The 20,436-nt window shown below is 41.6% G+C and overlaps 2 protein-coding genes across 6 annotated transcripts in view; one reads left to right on the top strand and one right to left on the bottom strand.

Moving 5' to 3' along the window:
* Positions 1-15,229: 15,229 nt before the first annotated feature.
* Positions 15,230-18,230, bottom strand: LOC122127081. The gene is made up of 2 exons (XM_042701593.1): positions 17,456-18,230; positions 15,230-16,100 (listed from the first exon to the last, which is right to left on the bottom strand). The coding sequence occupies exons 1-2, from the start codon at positions 18,228-18,230 to the stop codon at positions 15,928-15,930; spliced, it is 948 nt and encodes a 315-aa protein (XP_042557527.1). The 3' UTR covers positions 15,230-15,927.
* The window catches only part of Ube2d3 (ubiquitin conjugating enzyme E2 D3), a 30,755-nt gene continuing 28,035 nt past the window's right edge, over positions 17,717-20,436 (top strand). Inside the window, exons 1-2 of one of the 5 annotated variants that reach the window (XM_042701624.1) lie at positions 17,717-17,803; positions 19,100-19,259. In XM_042701624.1, the coding sequence (XP_042557558.1) occupies positions 19,236-19,259 (24 nt within the window). In that variant the 5' untranslated portion in view covers positions 17,717-17,803; positions 19,100-19,235. Of the gene's footprint in view, positions 17,804-18,001; positions 18,021-18,063; positions 18,168-18,203; positions 18,346-19,099; positions 19,260-20,436 lie in introns of those variants that run through there. The other 4 variants (XM_042701627.1, XM_042701626.1, XM_042701625.1 and 1 more) reach the window with 4 other exon arrangements.

Raw genomic sequence — 20,436 nt, forward strand, 5'->3', positions numbered from 1 at the left:
ATAGGATAAATGTTTCAAAGAATGTTACGATTCTGGCCCTTCTTTTTCTTATTGTACTTCCCTTTTATTTTTGAGGAACTACATTTGAACTGCCTTGGTTTACACAAAGCTTTAACAGGAAGTGCAGCAAGCTTGAAATAAGGGGAAAATTTTGAAAAACAGAACTAGTTAATAATAAGTGATAAAACTATTTTAAAGTGATTTTCCATAAAGCTTGGGGTGCTATAAAAGTAAGCAATACCTAGAACTCCCTATACAGAATTCTTAAGAGATCCATGAAAGAATGAAGTTTGGAAAATCCTTTCTTCTGTGAGCAAATGTTGACATACCACTTTCACAATCACTGACTAGAAAGATTGTGAACTAGTAGGCAGGGTGTGGTGGCACATGCCTGTAGTCCCTGCACTTGTGAGGCTGAGGCAGAAAGATATCCAGTTCCAAATCAGAATGGGCTACATACAAAGACCCTATCAAACAAAAAGTTTGATGTATACTGTAATCTACATATGTAATCAGTAATTATTAAATAATAATCAAAATAGCAACTCTTATTTTCCTTAAGTTTATAGAATTAGCTTTCTCCAAACACAGATGAACTCAAACATGAGTTGAGGGGAGTAGCACATGCCTATAAGCCTAGCATTCAAGGGCTGAGGAAAGAAGATCTTAAGCTTGAGGCTAGACTTGCTTACTTGATGAAGTCTTGTCTCAAAAAGAGGCTCACTAATGCTTTGTGATATCACTGCTGTGCATAGAATAAATTTTAGAATAATGTTGCCTTGGTTAACTTTTTGCTTATCTTTTTTAAGCCTATCCTTATGATTCTAGTGAGTATATTAAAAGGGAAAAACTTTAAAACTAAAGATACAACATAGAGAATCAGAACTCCCTACAACTTTGAAGGAATCTCATCTGTAATTATTCAGTGGATATAGTAAGTTTGTAGCACTATTTACATGGTAGTTCTTAGGTTCTATGGTTAGAACCTTGGCAGGGAAGGAATGGGATTCTAAGACATTGTATAGCAGTAACTTTAGCAGAAAAGGGTGAAACAATTAAAGGTGGAGTGGTGACCTATAAAATGAAGCATAAAGCCGATAATACAAAACGATAATCAACGTGATGCCATATTCTTCAGAAGTATGCAAAGATACATGCAGCAGATTCCAATTAAAGAATTACAAAATACATCTAGGATTCTGGAATAAAGGTATGCTCAGCAAACCTTGACTTCCCTACTCCCCGTTTGAAACAGTTTCTAACTATTTATTTGGACACCAAGTGCCTAGGAGAATTGAACTGTCTATCATCAACTGGTATTATCTGATTCACCAAGCCTTAGAACTGGATGAGCACCAGAGTAGTATACTATAGATCAGACTGGGACCATACCCACAAGGAAATAGGATGAACTTCTATAGTTAGTACCCCTACTCCTTCAGCACTTCTCCCTCTGCCCACATAAATCATAACAAGTCCTCTCAAACCAGCTAACGGGACAGGGGGTGAGGAGCGGGGGGGGGGGGGGGGGGGGGGAAGGAAAGATAGGATTTTGATTCATTAAAAGATCCATCAGGATCTGGCAATAGCTGGATTTATGTAGTTACTACTACTATACCACTGTGCTGAAACACAAAAACAAAAGGGAAATCTTCCATTAGGAAGAACTTTAAGGGATACAACCTAATTTAAGGGCATACTTTGATTTATTGTTGTCAGTGGCTTGTGAATGGATTAGCTGGACAAAACTTCTACAGAAAATGAGTTACAAAATTGGTTCAGTTTAAGGAGACCATTTGGAGACAGTAGCCTGCAAACTAGAATGTAGTATACGTTTAAAGCCAGTGACCAAAAAAGAGTGCCATCTTCCATAAAGGGTATGCAATATGTGGAAATGAAAATGATCCTTCTAGTTTTTATATACTTCTGTTTTCTTAATACCGGCAGGACAGTTTCAAATTGGATGAAAATCAGAAAATTACAGATCCATACAGCTGAACAAACTACAAGATTACAAAGAAAATCACACATGTACATTATAGTCAAGATAAAATGAATATAAACATCTTAAAAGCAGCCAGAGACATTATATGCTACATATAAGAGCATGTTTACTTAATTTTTTGTTTTGTATTGCTGAGGATCAAGCCCAGCACCTCATGCATGCAAGGCACATGCTCTATTTATTACAGAGCTACATACCCCACCCCTATGTGAACTTTTGTTTAAAAATTACTGGGTGCCAGAGGCTGAGATCTGAGGATCACAGTTTGAAGCCAGCCTGAGCCAGAAAGTCCATGAGACTTTCTAGTTAACCACTAAAACAGCTGGAAGAAGTGCTGTAGCTGAAGTGCTGGCCTTGAGCAAGAGAGTTCAGGCACAGTACACAGGCCCTGACTTCAAATCCCAGGGCTAGTGTGAGCATGTGTGCACATGTGTGTGCGTGCACATACACAAAGCTTTTCAGTGGAAGCATGACATACATATAGAAAGAGAACAAATACAACTCTCTGGCCCAGTGATTTATCACAATATATAAAACCACCACCCTTATCAATAAGCACATTACTGTAGTTAGTCATTACATGTGTTTTCTTCCCAAAGGTAGTCATGATCCTCAATTCTAATCCCAGACTGTGTTTATCACTAGTTAACCTTTGTACTAAATTATATATAATGCTTTCTTTGGTATCTGGCTTCATTTAATGTTATGTGTATAAGCTTCACTATCAGTAACAGTTGTGCATTAAATCATTCTGCTTTATCGATATACCATAATATGTGTGTATGTGAGTGTATATGCACACGTGTGCACATAGATTGGTACTGGTGCTTGAACTCCAAGACTACCATTCTTGCTTGGCTTTTTCCACTCAAGGCTAGTGCTCAACAACTTGAGCTATTCCTCCACTTCCCACTTTTTATTGAGTGTTTGGAGATAGTCTCTCACTTTTCTGCCTAGATTGGCTTGGACCTGTAATCCTCACATCTCAGCCTCCTGAGTAGCTAGTTATAAGTGTGAAAGTGCCTGGCATCAAGTTACCATAATTTATCCACTTAACTGTGGATGACATTGAGGCTGTTTCCATTTTTGGCCATTATAGGGATGCTACTAGGAATATTCTTGCATGTGTTTTGGCATACACATGTATATATACATACGTGGCAGGTGTGTGTGTGTGTGTATACCTTTTGTGGGTTATTCTCTTATACCTAAAATCCACTTGAGAATTTTTGGTTCCTGAAATTTTAATAATTTTGGTGGTCCAAGTTTATAAAAGGAATGCTTCACAGGAAGTACGTTTTCAATGAATTGGAAGTAGACACTGTTGTTTGGCATGTTTGGGCTTCTTCAGACACTACCCCACAGGGTAGTGGATCATTCTGCTGGTAGGTGTGAGGTATCCCATTTACCAGAGGGGAATTGAGTTACTACTGCACAGTGGAATAACTAGCACGTATGTAGAGTGTAGTCACTGAGATGCCATGGCACTTCCTGCCAATAGTCCAATTACAAAGCCTGGAGTAGGTCCATAAAGATGTCTACTAGGATTAAGATATTTCAGGAATGTATATTTCAGTCACCGTACCTTTTAAAGAATTCCATTTAGTTTAGCTGCTGGTAAAGAATGAGAATCCTGGAGGAGGTTATCAAAGAAATCACTTACATTTCATAATCTAGGCAGCATGACCAGCTAAAGAGCAGGATCAATGAAACTGGTATTTTGTTGTTTATTTTCTCCCCTACCATCTGTGGACAATTCTCAGGTGGCTGTGTTTTGGGTTGGGGATAAGAGTATGTTTGAATTGACATCATTCCCCCATGACTTTGTTGCTCAAGGGAGGAGAGTGCCTCGTGGTAAAGTAAGGTGAGGCATCTATTCCTCCTGGTGTCCTCTGACAGAGGTTTCCTTGTGTACTTGAAGAGAGATCTTTACCTCCGACTGAACTCATCACAGTCCTCCCTCCTTCAAAATCTGGTTAGGAATTCAGTACTGTGAAGATAACATCACTTGAGTTGCAAAGCAGCTATCTTGCCAGTTAATTTTTCTTCTGCTCACGTTTTCCTTTTCTGGTATTGTTTTACTGTTACATGACTAGGTATAGTTTTCTTTGCCTTTGTATTAAGCCTTGTAATGTGTGTTAAACATGTGGCATTTATTCTAGTGTTACTTTGTTCCATTTTCTCATTCCCCATCTTGTGATGGGGAATGAGAATTTGTTTTCTTATGACTCCTCCACTGGTTGCCTCCAGATAGCTATACTTTTGTCTCTGTAAATCTTTTGACACATTTTCTTCTGCACTTCTTCCAATTCTCTAATTTCTTCTTTAGCTTTGTATGGCTATTAATTTTATCCACTGATATTTTTGTTTTATCTTTCAATTGTATGATTTCCATTGGCTCTTTCCTGTTTTCAATCTCTGCAAACATTCCTACACTTATAATCTTAAGTTCCTGAACATATTAATCAGTTTTAAAGTCTTCACATCATAATCCCTGTGGATTTTGTTTATATGATGTTGTCTAGTTTTGTCATATCTTCTCATGTACGCGATTATTTACATGTGCTGGACACTAGAACATTGTAGAAGCATTTTTGAGGCTCTGTTTAATATTACTCTCTTCTATAGAAAATAAATTTTGCTTCTGGTCAGGCAGCTACATTAGGACCATTAGCACACTAAATTCTCCTGAATGGAATTAGAACCTGAGATGATTCAGTTCTTGAAAGTTTTGATCTATTTTAAGTTTCATCTGATTCTTAGGGGTATAGTGCTTTAGAGCTCCACTGGAAGTCTGAAATATTTGTATCTTTCTTGGTGAACTCAACTTCAGGTTTTTTCCTTCCCACCTACCCCCAGCCCTATGAACTAATGTAAAGTTCTGCATTTTTTTCCTCTTTTTTGTTTTGGGTCAAAACAAAGTAGCTGTTGCATGTTTAATCTGTAAACAATGTTTGGCATGTAAATGTTCAGTTCAGTGTAATAACTATTATGCAAGAATTTGTAACTTAAAGGAGAACACTGGTTAAAACAAAAGCATACTCAAAGAATGTTTGCCTAACTTGATTAGATATTTCATGTATAAGTGAAAAACTTGTCATTTCTGTGTTTTATACAATAAGAAACCATTGAAAACATCATTGTGTTACCTTAAACCGTGCCTTATTTGATGTTTAGAAATGCAGGATCGACTTGAGAAAGAACAGCAGCAGAGAAACCCAAGAGACATCTACCGTAATGGACCATGAGTTGATGAGAAGCATCAGTCATGAGAATGTTGACATTAGAATCACAAGACTGATAGTAATTACTGGTTCTGTCACCTCAGGTAAGTCAGTCATTCAATCTGTCTGATGCTTCCTTGCTGGTCACCTTGTAGGCCCTTAATAGATATTTAGGTAAAATGGCCATTGCTTTTTCTTAACTGTGGAGTGATGATATAATAATGAAAAAATTGTATGAATTTTTTTGGCTATATTTTTGGTCCTGGGGATCAAACCCATGGTGTTGCACTTGTGAGGTAAACACTTTGCCACTGAGCTACATTGAAGCCTATATACAACATTTTAAGATGTAACATGTATAGAAGGAATCAAATAGAAATAGAGTGATAAGAAAAAGATGGGAGAGATTAATATATTGAGTCTAAGGGCTCAGGGTGGGGCTCAAGTTGTAGCTGCTGCGTAGCAAGTATAAGAATCTTGAGTGGGCTGGGAAGGTGGCTCAGTGGTAGAGCGCTTGCCTTGCATGCCTGAGGCCCTGGGTTGATTCCTCAGCAGCACATAAGCAAAAAGAAAAAAAGGCAAAAGAAAAAGTGGCGCTGTAGCTCAAGTGGTAGAGTGCTAGCCTTGAGCTGAAGAGCTGAGGGACAGCATCCAGGCCCAGACTTCAGGCCCCATGACCAGACCCAAACAAACAAACAAAAATAAGAATCTTGAGCCGGGAGCCAGTGGCTCACACCTGTAATCCTTGCTGCTCAGGAGGCTGAGATCTGAGTATCACGGTTCAAAGCCAGCCTGGGCAGGAAAGACCGTGAGACTTATCTCCAATAAATCACTCAGAAAACTGGAAGTGGTGCTGTGGCTCAAGTGGTAGAATGCTATCCTTGAGCTGAAGAGCTGAGGGACAGTGCCCAGGCAGAGTTCAAGCCCCAGAACCAACAACAACAAAAAAGAGACTCTTGAGTTCAATTCCCTCAGGCAAGTCCCTGTACTGTAAATCTTTTCTAGTGCACACAAGACATCAGCACTGCATGCAGAGTTAGGAAGCGGTACTCTCTATTAAGCTACTACATAAGACTTCTTCGATACCTTTAACGTGACCACAAAAGCAAGATAGTAAATAGTAATGTGAAGTACAAAGTATTATTGAGGGTTAACACTTGGTTTATAGTATAATTTTTTGTTATATCATTATTATTTTTATTTATTATTTTTTGTCTGTCATGGGGCTTGAACTCTGGGCCTGAGCACTGTCCCTCAGCTCTTCAGCTCAAGGCTGGCACTCTACCACTTGAGCTATGGCGCTACTTCCGGTTTTCTGGTGGTTTATTGGAGATAAGAGTTTCACAGACTTTCCTGCCTGGGCTGGCTTTGAACCTCGATCCTCAGATCTCAGCCTCCTGAGTAGCTAGGATTACAGGTGTGAGCCACTGGTGCCCAGCTATTATTACTTTTTTGCTTTACTAACAGCTGGTGCCCAATGACTTGAACCATACGTCTAGCATAGGTCTTTACTGGTGAGCTGCAGATGTAGGGTCATAGACTTTCCTGAGGGGGTTGGTTGTGAACCTTATTTCTCCAGGTCTTAGTCTTCTGAGTAGCTAGGATTATAGGCATGAGCCACTTGGCTCCCAGTTTTGTCATTTATTTTTTATTTTTTATTTATTTTTTTTTTTTTGGGTCCAGTCGTGGGGCCTGAACTCTGGGCCTGGGCACTGTCCCTCAGCTCTTCAGCTCAAGGCTAGCGCTCTACCACTTGAGCCACAGCACCATTTCCGGCTTTTTTCTTTTTGCTTATGTGGTGCTGAGGAATTGAACCCAGGGCCTTGAGCATGCAAGGCAAGCGCTCTACCACTGAGCCACCTTCCCAGCCCCCATGTCATTAATTTTTTAATAATCATTATTTAACAATCAGTAAAAAAAAAATCCTTAAAATATTTAAATTTGTACTAGTAAGCAGTAAAAGCCAGTTCTAGCATATTACTGCCTGTACTTTTGAGTTTTGAAAGTGACGAACTAGCCAATGATAAAAACTATATATGTACTCTACTCCAATTTATTAGTCAACACTTAAATTCTACTGGCATAAAGTAAAGTTTTCAGTCAGGGATGGTAGAAACCTGTAATCCCTCAGGAGACTGAGGCAGGAGGATAGCCAGTTTGAAGCCAGCTACACAGTGAGACTCTGCTTAAACAAACAACAAAAATGTCCTTCATGTATTTTTCATATTGCTCTGGTACGACTTTATTACTTTTCAACATCTTTTAGACTACTGGAGATGTTTAATGTGCAGAGCCTATAAATAAATGCTGATAAAAGGAATTCAGTAAACTCTGAAAAATAGGGGCAGATATTTCATCAAAGATGATATATGAAAAGATGCTCATTATGTCAATAAGGAAACACAACTCACAATGACAGTGACATACCATTACATACCTAATAAAATAGCTAAAATGGAAAAGATATTCCTAATAAAGCAAAGAACTGAGACCTTCACACATAACTGGTAGGAATGTGAAACACTACCATTACTTAGGAAAACAGTGTGACAGTTTCTTAAAAAGTTAAACACATGCCTATTCTATGATTCAGCCATTCTTCTAGATATTTGCCCAAAAGAAGTGACAGCATATTTCCATATAAACACTTGTATAAGCATGTTCAGTATTTGTATTTCTAATAAGACAAAAACCGGAAACAATCCAAGTGTCTTTTGACAGAAAAATGGATAAATTGTAGTGTATTTATACAACAGAACATAGAAAGAACACAGGCAAATCTCAGTTACTCAAAATCAAATACTTGTATTTTTTACATAGTCTTAATCCACAGATACCACATTATATGTGTGCAAATATTCAAAAATCTGAAGCCTCAAACACACTGGTCCCAATCATTTTTAGTAAGGGATACAGTACTAACCTCACTGGAATTCTGGGTCATCAGGAATGAAATTGGATAAAACCAAAACTTTCTAATCCTTAGTACCTTTGAATATTTATGACATTTTGAGTAGGTGATCACCATGCCATAGATGTCTTCATCCAAGTCCCTGAAACCCAAATGTATCTTACATGGCAATGAGGAATAAAGATTGCCAATCACGTAGCCTTAAACTGGGGAGATTATCCTGGATAATCTAGGTGAATCTAGTGTAATCTAAAAGTGTTCCTGAAAAGTGAAATGAGGGAGAAGAGTATATTAGAATATCGGAGGAAGACTCAGTCACTACTGGTTTTGAAGATGGCAACAGTTTTCAAGACAAGAAATCAGTCTCTATAAGCTGAAAAGATTATGAAAACAGACTGTACCCTAAAACCTCTAGAATGGAATGCAGCCTTGCTGAACACTTTTCAGTGCATTGCTAACAATGGGGACATGTCCTAAGAAATGCATCATTAGGTAACTTATTCTTTGTATGAGCCTCACAGTTCCCTTACACAAACCTGGGTATAACCTCAATGCATTTAAGAGATGTGGAAAGGCAGACCTGTTGGAGCAGGCCTCTAATTCTACCACTCAGGATACTGAGGCAGGATAGTGAGATTGAGGCTAGTCTAGGCTATATACACCATCTTGAAACAAAACAAAAAGAAATGGGATAAACACAAGATAAATTTGTGTGATATGGCATAATGTTTTACAGTGGACTTTTGGGGGCGGGGGGGATGTTAAGAAAAGAAAAATTGCAGAAAGGACAATCTCAGTAGGCTATCAGGCTTTATTTATTTGGTAGGAAAGCCTGGGAAGGATGACCAAGTCTCCTTCAGCCTAAGTGAAGGGGAAATGATGTCCCCTCCCTGCCCCCCTTACAACTAGGTCCTTTAAATATTAGGCAGAAATTGGAGATAAAAGTCTCACAGACTTTCTTGCCCAGGATCCTTAGATCTCAGCCTCCTTAGTAGCTAAGATTATAAGCATGGGGCACCAGCACCTGGCACAAAAAGTTTATAAGTACACTCTAAATAACAGCATAGTACAGTAAACACATTAACCAGTATGTCACTTATTTCAAGTATCATATACTAAGTGTTATATGCTGTACATTTTTCTGTGCTGAGGATCAAACCCAGTGCCTCACTCATGCTAGTCAGCACTCTACCGAGCTATAAACCCGGCTCTTTGTGGCCAACCATTAATGGACATATATGGCACAACTGTATTTGAATGTTGTGACTTTTTCAGTTGGACCTAACCTATCAGGTGTTGTAGTGGCTTATGGAAAGTAGTAAAAAGAAAATCCAAATCAAATGAGAGCTTTTAACTCTTTCCTTAGTCTTACTGACCTTCATACTGGCAGATGCTTGCTTATAATTATGTACATGTTAAAAGTACTCTTACCACAAATAAACCCCCATAAACAAACCTAACAAAAGTACATACTTGTTTTAAGAACAAAAGCATAAAGAATAATCTTACAAAAATGTTCTTTCCTACAAAAGCGAGTGGGGATGAGAGGGGAAAGGAAAAGGAACAAAAGAAGGAAGGGGGGAGGGGAGAAAAGGGAAGGAAGGAAAAAAAGAGAAAGTAAAGATGAGAGAGAGAAAGGAAAAGCTTGTTGGCTCATGGTAGGAAACAAGATGGCAGTGTACAGGAATGTGAAGTGAAACAATCTAGGACTAAAAACTGAAAGAAATTCTAGAGCCCAACTGTAGACTGTATATAGTTCTTAGCCACCAATCTCCAGCTTCCTAAAACTTTTACCTAATCAATCAACCTGACTTTTTCTCCTCAGTCAATTTTCCCCGTGTGCTGGAGTACTTGCTGTAAGTTACTCCTATTGCTAACAATGTAGAAAGGTAGGCGGCCTTATTCTGAGACCCAGAGGGTAGATGCATCCTTCTCAATCAATTGGGAACTCTGTGGTTCGTTTTCTCATAGGAACATAATAGAGGGGGTGGATTTACAGCGAACCTCTGTAGAATTAAAAAAAAAAAAAAAAAAAACCAACAGATATCACTACTTTCTGATTTAAAAAATTATATTCTGAGTTCCAGAATAGAATAAACTTTAAGATGCAACTAAGTGCTTTAAGGGCTTTTTCTTTTTACTTTCATTCTAGAATCAGGTTTATTAACTTTTAAGTCCTACTTGCCTAGCATTTCTTGACTCGAGCTACAAGAACCAAATTAAATTTCACTTCAATAATTTGACAATTTCTCTTAATGTTTCTCTAACTAGATTCTTTGGACTAGCTGTTAAGAGTTTCATTTTGTAATTACCAGTAATTACAGTAATTCATGTAAGCATACTCCCAACCACCTTGACTTCCACTTATAATAAAGTACTACATGATTTCAATATCCATTGTATTTAGGCTTATGCTTTTATTGGCAATACTGTCTTAGACAAATATGAACAGAAATAGATATGGACATGTCTTCTGGACATGTGGAATGAAATGATAATAGCTAATGAATGAAAATGGTCATCCAATGTTTTTATTAGAGGAGAATTAAGCCATGCTGGGACATAAACAATTAGTACAGTCGTGAAATTTGAAAAAACTTTAAGTGAGGCATTTAGTCTGGTATTTGTTTCAAGAGGAAAGCTTGCCAAAAATAAAAATCACAAAGCTCATACACACACTTTAATACTTTGTATATTTTACTTATCTGAAATAAGTATATGAAGCATCTTACCTCTTCTTACTTCTAGTCTCTGCAATATACTTTGTATACATCCTTCACATCACTTGTGAGTATAATCTGTTCAGGCTTTTTTGTGTTAAACATCCAAGCTGCCTTATTTCAGTCCCTAAAGCGTAAAAGGGGCATAGAATAATCATGTCTTTCAGCTCTGCCCCGATTCTTTTTCAATCTTGTTTTCTCTCATGCATGCGCATTCACATCCCGAGTACTTGTAGTTCTCTGATTTACCAGGTCATCTTCTCCACTTCTGTTGTTCCCTCAGCCTAGAAGCCTTCCTTGCATTTTCAGCATTGCCTTACTTTCCTCCTCTTACTTAACACAACTCTTTTCTTCAGAGAAACTTGCCCTGACTAATTCCATCCGAATTAGATATGTTAATACTGCTCTGAGCACAAACTTATGTCCTTGAAAGCACTCTGTAGTATACTAGGACATATTGCTCTTCCCACTGAAAAGGCTTTGTTAAGCTGGGGATGGTGGTACATGCCTGTAATCCTAGCACATGAGTTGACTGAGGCAGGACAGCCTCAGCTGCATAATGAGTTTAGGCCAGTTAAGGCAACATAGCTATAACCAGTCCCCAAAATCAAACACCAAAGAAACAAAACAAAGAAAGCTGTCTAGGTCTTTCATCTATGTATCTTCAGAACCTGGCACAGTGAGTAGTACATATTTCAAATATTTTAAATATTTAGAAAACTAGGAGTGACCTATCAACAGATACCTATTACATTAATATTCTTTGGACTAGACCTGAAAGATTCCCCCATGTGGCCTATTTGGTCCTAATCATCACTGCATGACAGTACAAATGACAATCTTTTTATTCTACTTCACCCTACATCAAAAGCACTCCCAGGATTATGAATGAATTTTTCACTGTATTAATAAAAGGCAAAATACCTTCCAAACATATGAACAATATTATGATGACCAGATTTTAAGCTAGGAAATACAAATTATTAGTATTTGAAATTAAAATACTATTATGGTGTTAACTTGAATTCTGTATTCTACAGTGTACTCATTAAGGGGTTTTCAGAGAGGAAGAAACAATGGAATTGTTTAGCTCACAGCACCTTGGAGGCCACAAAATTCACAATCTGCCTACCATCTGCAAAATGGAGAGCCAGAAAAGCCAGTAGAGTATAATTCAGTCAAGGCCTGAAAAGTACAAGACAGGAATGGAGACAAATCTCTTGAGTCACAGTTTAAATCCAAAGATCAGAAATATTAAGTGTTGTTATCCATCTGAGGTCAGGAAAAGATGGAAGCCCTAGTTCAAATCAAAGCAAATGTACAATCCAGTGTTATTTGCCTTTATCAGACCCTCAATAAACTGGATAATGCTGTCTTGTTGAAGGCAATTTTTATTCTCAGCCCACCTCTTTGACTATTTTCAAAGCAAGAAAGTTAACAGGGTGGTAATTTTAATTCCTTATATTGTTAAAAATCTAACCCCCCCACATTAGAGGACTTTCACTTGAAATTTTAAAGAATGAGTTTATATTTACCCTAAGCCACAATCAAATATATTCTCTAGTCATATGTATGAATATTTATATTGGATAAAAGTTTTTAGAGGCTAATTTTTAGTAATGTTTTATTAAGCTTAAAATACGGATGGAAATACCTCCAAATTTAAGACAGCAGAATGCACTTAAAAACGGCATTTATACTGTATTTTTACTGTATCTATCACTGAGCCACCTTCCCAGCCCCTACTATACCTTTTATCATCAGTAATTCAGGACTAAGTTAAAATATTTACTGATAAGCCAGACTACTTCATATCTTGGTTATAATTATTTTTAGAGACACATTAGGACAATTCATTTACCTTTAACATTATGTGTGTTGGTCCTAGATTGAACTTGGGGCCTGGGTGCTATCCCTGAGATTGAACTTGGGGCCTGGGTGCTATCCCTGAGGTTAAACTTGGGGCCTGGGTGCTATCCCTGAGCTGCTTTGCTCCAGGCTAGTACTCTTCCACTTGAGCCATAGCTCTGCTTCTGGCTTTTTGTGGTCAATTGGAGTCATGGAGTTCAAAGGCTGGCTTTGAACTGAAATTCTCACAACTCAAGTCTCCTGAGTAGCTGGGAGTACAGGCATTAGCCACTAGTGCCCAACTAAAATTAACTTTTTTTTTTTTTTGGTTCCAGTCGTGGGGCCTGAACTCTGGGCCTGGGCACTGTCCCTCAGCTCTTCAGCTCAAGGCTAGCGCTCTACCACTTGAGCATAGCGCCACTTCCGGCTTTTTTCTTTTTGCTTATGTGGTGCTGAGGAATTGAACCCAGGGCCTTAGGCATGCAAGGCAAGCGCTCTACCACTGAGCTACCTTCCCAGCCCTAAAATTAACTCTTAAAGTTAAAAATTCAATGACATCTAGCAGATTTCATCACCACCTCCCAAAATCCCATGTTCATAAGCACTCATTCCCCAATCCCTAATACCTAGCAGTAAGATACGGATTTGCTTTTCAGTTTTTTTCACTTAGTACAATGTTTTCACCAGTCAAAATAGAGGTAATTTTGTGTCACTATTTTGTTCTTAATTATACTATTCTATGTTATTCATCTATATTCTATCTACTCATCAGCTGATGGGCATTTGGGTTGTTCTTATTTTTGGATATTATAACTCTTAGCACTCAACATTCATGTGAAAATATTCATGTGGAAAAATGTGCTAATTTTTATCCCAAATATTTATGCATGGTCCACTATATCCTGAAACTATTAATTTCAGTTAAAAATTATGTTCTTATTATAATTCTCTATCTCCTTTCCTTCTTCTCCCTCCCTCCTTCCTGGTCAGATTCTACCAGGCTAGACTTGAACTTGAAATCCTCCTCTTCAATCTCCCAAAGTGCTGGCATTAAAGGCATATCACATCACATCTGACCAAAAAGTAGTCTTCCTAAAGAATATTATTTTGCAAAAATGATATTTTGAACTGGTTTAAGCATATAAATTGGCAACTGTCAAGCATGCACTAGGCTTTAAATTCAAACTTCAGTGCTGCCCACTACAAAATTTGTTTTTTTTAATGCAAATCATATGAACTAATGTGTTTGATTTAGGCTCCCAAATTACTTATTCCTAGTGAATATGTAAATATACATTTTAAGTATCTTGATTTCAGTATTTACAATTCAGTTTAACTAATAAGGATTAGGATATCGTTCAGTGGTAGAGCACTCCCCTACCATAAATAAGACCCTCAATTCCATTCCCAGCATAATAAAAACAAAACTTGATAAAACTGAATTGGTACAGATTGAGTAAAATTGAAAATGGCACATACTGGGTTACAACTTGAGTGTCCTTAGCAAATTATAAAATTCTACCCAAATTTACAGACACAGGAAAACAGAAAAACACTAATAAGTATATATACATTATATTTATTTATAAGTACATTTTAACTAATTTTATTCAAGCTTCATAACAACAATGTGGTCTTACTAAACAATATATGTAACGTTAGGACCCTGGTATATCTTCTTTTCAGATTAGTTATTTGCCAATTTCAAGGTAATCTTCTTACTCATATAACACTAGATATAAAAAGTGTTAAAATATTGAAGCTAATTCTTGCCTGTTTCATCAAGGCTCCCAGGCTATGTTCTTAAGCCTTAGCAAAATGTGAAGAGAAATGTAAATCCACTAATGCAAATACAACCAAGTAAACATAAAGCCTAAGTGATCAGTGAACTCAATCCTTTATCAGTGTCAAAATTGGGCTTGGGATTACACCATTACTTGCCTCCATAAACATGGATAATCTACACCTTCATATTTTATAGTTTGTGTTATGAATTAATTTCTCATCTTTCAGGTTTAATTTTAAGAGGCCAATTCTCAACACGTTATCCAATGTCTCTGGATACTGAACTCTAGGGCTCAAGCAATCCTATTCTATTCTCTCTTGTAGCTGGAAGCATTTGCATGCATCACTATGTCGTGTTGTATTCATTTCTATAAAAGAAAACTATTTTTTAGCTCTTGTAGTCAAAGGTAAAACTGGAAAGAATAGAGAAAGGCTTTTGGAAAATCACTTAGCCATTAAGAGTTTTATTTGAAATATTAATATAACATACATGTTATTAAGTAGCAAAATATGTGTTGCAGTAATGGGAAAATAATATTGTCTAATAAAGAGCTCAAAGGGCTGGGAAGGTGGCTCAGTGGTAGAGCGCTTGCCTTGCATGCATGAGGTCCTGGGTTCAATTCCTCAGCACCACATAAGCAAAAAGAAAAAAGCCGGAAGTGGTGCTGTGGCTCAAGTGGTAGAGCACTAGCCTTGAGCTTAAGAGCTGAGGGACAGTGCCCAAACCCAGAGTTCAGGCCCCACGACCGGACCCCCCCCCAAAAAAAAATAAACAAAATAAAGGGCTCAAAATAATCAAATGCCTTAGTAGCTGAAGAGTGTGAGCTTTGAGGTCTGACTAAGTAAGTTTAAATCCTGCCTCCACTACTTCCTAGGTGTATAAACTTGAATATTTTCACCTGAGATAATGATTTTCATCTGAGATAATGTTCTTAGCAGCGCTTTAGTTACATTAAAAAAAGTTGAAAATTTATGTAACATTTAAATTTCTTTTGTCCTTATTTTCATTTTGTACTTCTTCAACAAATATTTACAAAGACATGATAAATGTGATACAATAAAACCAACTTACCTATAATGCTTGAGAAATGAATTATTCTGTTCATTCTCAATAGTATACCTTCATAGGTACTCAAAGAAAAAGTCGACAAATGGGCATAAATCATTTGTGTACCAGTTGTGGAAACCCATTGTGCAAACTTACTACATACATAAACTCATTACATACATAAAAACCAAAAATCTGGTCTTTACAGCAAGTGCTAGATCTTACTTTGTTAAGGAGGCACATACTTAATTTTGATACATTTCCAATGTCTTCATCTGGAATATAATACATTTCAGTATATATGAATAAAACACCCTGAGAAGGGTCTATGGCTTTAGCACACTGCCCATGTGGTTTGTAGTACAAAAACGTTTAAAACTTTAAGCTCAAATTTGTCTATTAATGCATAACAGTAATGTCCCGTTTGTTTTTTTATACCTAAGCTTGTTTATATTAGGAGAATCCATGTTTGGTTTCTTTGAAGTTGTTCTTTGTGGATCTTCCTGGATATTATGAGTCCCCTTTAGATCTGTGAGAACATTATCACTGTACCTAGTTTCTGAAAGAACAAAAGAGATGAGAGAAAAATAAGTTAAATAAATTAGATTCAGACAGCATTTAAGAGAGAAATATAGAACGTTATTCTATGAAACACCATTCAATAAATACTCTGAATTTCATGATTTCAAATTCTACTCTTACCACTGACCAGCTGTGTCACCTTGGGACAGTAACTTAATCTGTGCCTCAGTTCCTTTGCCAGAGGGAACTAATAAGCATAAAACCTGGTACTTGGTTCACTTCCATAAAAACTTCCTAAGCCTATTACTACTGTAAATTTATTTCACTCGGACAGTTAACGTCTGAGCGGCTGCCTGAATAACTTTTTTTATACAGCACTGTGGTCTACACTATCCTTTCACATTATGACATTTAAACCACATAACTGTGAGAAAAGACAACTATTATTACATCTAGTTTAGTGAAGAAACAATCAGAGTAGATGAATAACCAGGCCAATAACACAAATGGGAAGCGTTAAGCAAGAACTTAAATCTGGCTTTCTCTCCACCCTAATGCCTAATCCTGGGCTTTTACTGTAATAAGGTAGCAAAGAGATAGAACAATGGATTGTTCAGGGAGAAGAAAGGCGGCAGAGGCCTCCAGCAGACCATGAGGGGAGCGGAGCACTCGTTTGCTAACGGTTCTGGTTACGAAAGAAAACGATCAGCCTAACCTGGCTTACTACATTCAAAACCCCCACGAGGAGCAGATCTTCAGGTGATTTCAGTGAGCACCGGCTGCACAGCAAGGCTTCGCTAGCGTCTGGGAACGGACACTGACGGACTAAGCCAGGGCAAGGCCATTTGTATCTGATTTTTTAAAAAGGTTTATTTTCCGTGTAAACCTGGGAAGACTTCCGCTCCGCTAAGTGACGCCAGACTCCTGTTTCTACGTAAAGGTCTCACCACCTTTTGGCCTTTTGAAAGGCAGGACTTGGAGAACCGAACCGGCATCTCGCAACCTTCGGCCCGACCCGGAAGACGCAAGCGATCCCGCTGGGCCCCCGGCCGGTCCCGGGTCCTTCCCGACCCCGAGCCGCCTCGGTGACGGTTCGGGCCTTTCTGGCGCAGGAACCGGGACGCAGCGCCGAGAGGAAGGGCCGAGCGCCGCGCTCCGCACCTGACCTGTCCGGACGCTGACGGGAGCGCCGACACACGCAGCCCGCCCCCGCGCGCCGCCGGGCTTCGTCCCGGGTTACTCTAAGGACCGGCGGCCGGCCTCGCCTTTCCGGTCGGCCCGGGTCCAACGAGCACGTGGGGCCGCCATCCGCGGCCGGCCCGGGTCCACTTTAGAACTCTTCCTACGTGGAGACGCCCCTCCCCGGGCGCCCCGTCCCGCCGGAGCCCTCACCGCCCGGCTCAGCCCCGACTAGCGGCATCCCGTCATTGACCTCCGGCCACTCCCGGCGCACTCCCGGCCGGGGGCGTGAGTGACGGCTGAGGCGGCGCGCGCCGGGGCCAGTGGGAGGAATTCCATTTCCGCCCCCTCCCTCCCGCATCGGCACCCAGGGGCGGCGCTTCCACCGCGGCGGCACGCCCAATGCGAGCCGGCCTCCCCGGGCGTCTCGCGAGAGTCTGCGGCTTGGTGGGCGGGCCCCGGCCAGGAAGAGCGCACAAAACTTGGGACTTAAAGTCACTGCAGAGCCCCAGCTCCGGTTAGCCGGCCACGAGGTTCTCGCGAGATCCGCCTCGACACCAAGTGAGGAACTTGGGGGGACGCTATTGGGAGGGGCGTGGGGCTCTCTACCGCGCAGCTGCCGCTCTTCCATTACCTTCTTCCCACGGTCTCCTTCCGGTTCTCGATGCTTCTCTGGGCCTAAGGGTTTCCGCCGCCGGCTTCCCCTCCCCCTCCTCATCCACAGCCCGCCTCCGTCCCCCGCCCTTCCAGTCCAACCTCGGAAGTGTTTTGTCAGAAGGTGCTGTTCCGAGAAGGAGAAGGGAACGCGAATACCGGGGGAGGGGGTGGCCGGGACTCCGCCCGGCCGGGACGTGGGACGCAAACCGTCCCCCTTCCGCCGGGGAGGCGCTGCGCGCGGCGCGGCGTTGGCGGACGGATCCGGGCGGTGAGGAGGCCGGGGGGAGGGGCGGAGCGTGGCAGCTGGCAGTAGTTCCGTCAGAGCGGACATCTTGTGGCTGTGTCGTGCGCGTGAGCCCCTTCGGGCCGGGGAGGCACCAGCTGCCGCGCGGGGAGGAGGCCGAGGCCGCTGCTCCAGGGAGGCCCCGGCCCCTCTGTACGCGCGGGTGCGGACAGCCCGGGGAGGAAGGGAGGACGGGGGGGGGGGGCCGGGGCCGGTGGGGTACGCGGGGCAGCGCCGCGGCCGCGGTGGCCAGCCTGCCGGGCTGGGTGGGGTAGGGCGTGAAGCCGCGAGCCGCCGGGCCGCCCCGCTCCAGGGGAGGGGGAATGGGCGCGTCCTCGCGCGGGCGCCGGCCCTGGAGGGGCCGCCGGGCGCGTGGCGGCGGCGGCGGCGGTCGGGGCCGGCCGGCCGCGCGGGAGCGCGCTGGAAGGCGGTGTGTACGGTGGCGTCAGGGCGACCCAGAATCGCCCCAGTTGCGGGGACGGCGGTCCACTGGGAGCCTCTTCCTCCTCGGTGTCCTCCCGGCCGGAGCTGGGAGCAGAAACCGAAAGCGGCCCGGCAGGCTCCCCCTCCCCCTGCCTTTCTTTGCCCCGGTGACGCCGGCCTAGCGCCGACTAGGCCCGGCTCCTCCTCTGCCGGGCCCCGGCCCCGCACCCACCCCTTTCTCTCCCGAAGCCTCTTCCTCTGCCACCCTGCTCTCTTCCTTCCCCGAAGCCGGGAAGTTAAAACTTGTCGGCCACCCGCCCGTCCGCCCTTGCCCGTCACCCTCGCCCCTATTTTGCGCGAAGCCCGGCCACGGCGGGTGTCGGTGGCCCTGCCACCCCACCCACCCCAGAAACCGACCGTTCTAAGGGACTCGGATTCAGCAGGGGTCTCCGGGGCCCGTGGCGAGTGGCTGATCTGATCCGTTTTTGCAAAAGGCGCCTGTGTCTGGCAGAACCAGTGAGAGACGAAGATACAGTCCTTCCCCCAGCCGCCCGGATAATCAAGAGTTTTGGCCGGACCCTTTGAGCACACACCGAGATAGAGTGAGGAGCCAAGCGAAAAGCACAGACTATGGCGCTGAAACGGATTAATAAGGTACCCTGCTGGACTGGAAGGGATTGGAGGGGCGTGGGAGGGAAGTGAGATTCTGAGAATCTCTCTCCTTGATCGCATCTTCCTTCGGGAGATGATAGTGAACGCGGGTGTGTGCGCTTCATGAAATGGGGTTTAAAGTTGGGGGGGGGGGCAGAATACTTGTGGCCAGAGACGCGTTAACCTGAGTGTTTACGTTGGAATTGCTGCAAATTGTGGGTAAAAGAGAACGAATTTAGGCGCCTCGGTTTTCTGTTTAAAGAAGAGCTAATCCGGTTTGGGGAATTATGGAGGCACACTCTGGCAGATGTCATGGAGATTCCTTTTCATAGTTTGTTTTAGCAGCAGATCAAGGCCATGGGTCTTTTTCTTTTTTCTAAAAGTGAAAAGAACAAAACTCGGAATACAGGGTCTGGGGGCTTAGTGAGAGTAGAAACGTCTGGCCTTTAAAGGATCATGAATCAGTACTCAGAAACTTGATGTGTTTGGGCTGGTTACTTCGGAATAAGTGGGGAGGTGGTGGAGTCAAACAGTGTTGCCACTTGTATGTTTTGTAATGCAGCTTTCACCCGAAGCTTTTTTTCAGACACTGGGAACGGATGTAAATGCTTTCTGGAAGCTCCACTTCTCTTTTTGGCTGGGGAGGGAGGGTAGGATGGCATTAAGTGAAGGCTAGGTGTCTACCTATTTTTTGCTTAGGCATATTTAATAACGCTCTCAAGGAGAATTGTCTCGGGACTTAAAATATGGTTTGATAGTAAATTATTGATCTAAGTTGTTAAAAGGCTAGGATTTTTCGGAGCTGTGGGTGTGAGCGGAATCACCACCTCCGGTGGTTTAGTCTCATTTTCTTGCTCTTAACTTCTCTCCCGCATTTTAAGATGGCGGCTGCTTCAACTGGTTCAGGCTCTTTCCGGCATCTCCTTTCCTAATAAAATGTAATGTTCCTTGTTTAGTTTTAACTTTGTATCGGATCATACGGGACTCTAAGATCCCTATGTTCAAGATTTACAAATTGAAAAATCTCAAAATGTGTCCCCTCCCCCCCTTTTTTTTAAAAAACTTGTGTGAGTGTGTGTGGTGTATTTGGTTCTTGCACAATCCAGGAGGGTGGAGTATTTACAGCTAACTTGAAAAAAATGTCATGAAATAAGTTCAGCCTTCCTAGAAAATACTAGAC

This window comes from Dipodomys spectabilis, unplaced genomic scaffold (assembly GCF_019054845.1).
Source record: "Dipodomys spectabilis isolate Male_0828 unplaced genomic scaffold, ASM1905484v1 ptg000297l, whole genome shotgun sequence".
Lineage (NCBI taxonomy): Eukaryota > Metazoa > Chordata > Mammalia > Rodentia > Heteromyidae > Dipodomys > Dipodomys spectabilis.

Coding starts and splice junctions, on each gene's coding strand:
- LOC122127081 (XM_042701593.1), bottom strand. CDS start 18,230: ATGTCCGCTCTGACGGAACTACTGCCAGCTGCCACGCTCCGCCCCTCC. Junction 16,101..17,455: donor AGTCGGGGCTGAGCCGGGCG/GTGAGGGCTCCG, acceptor TTGTTCTTTCAG/AAACTAGGTACAGTGATAAT.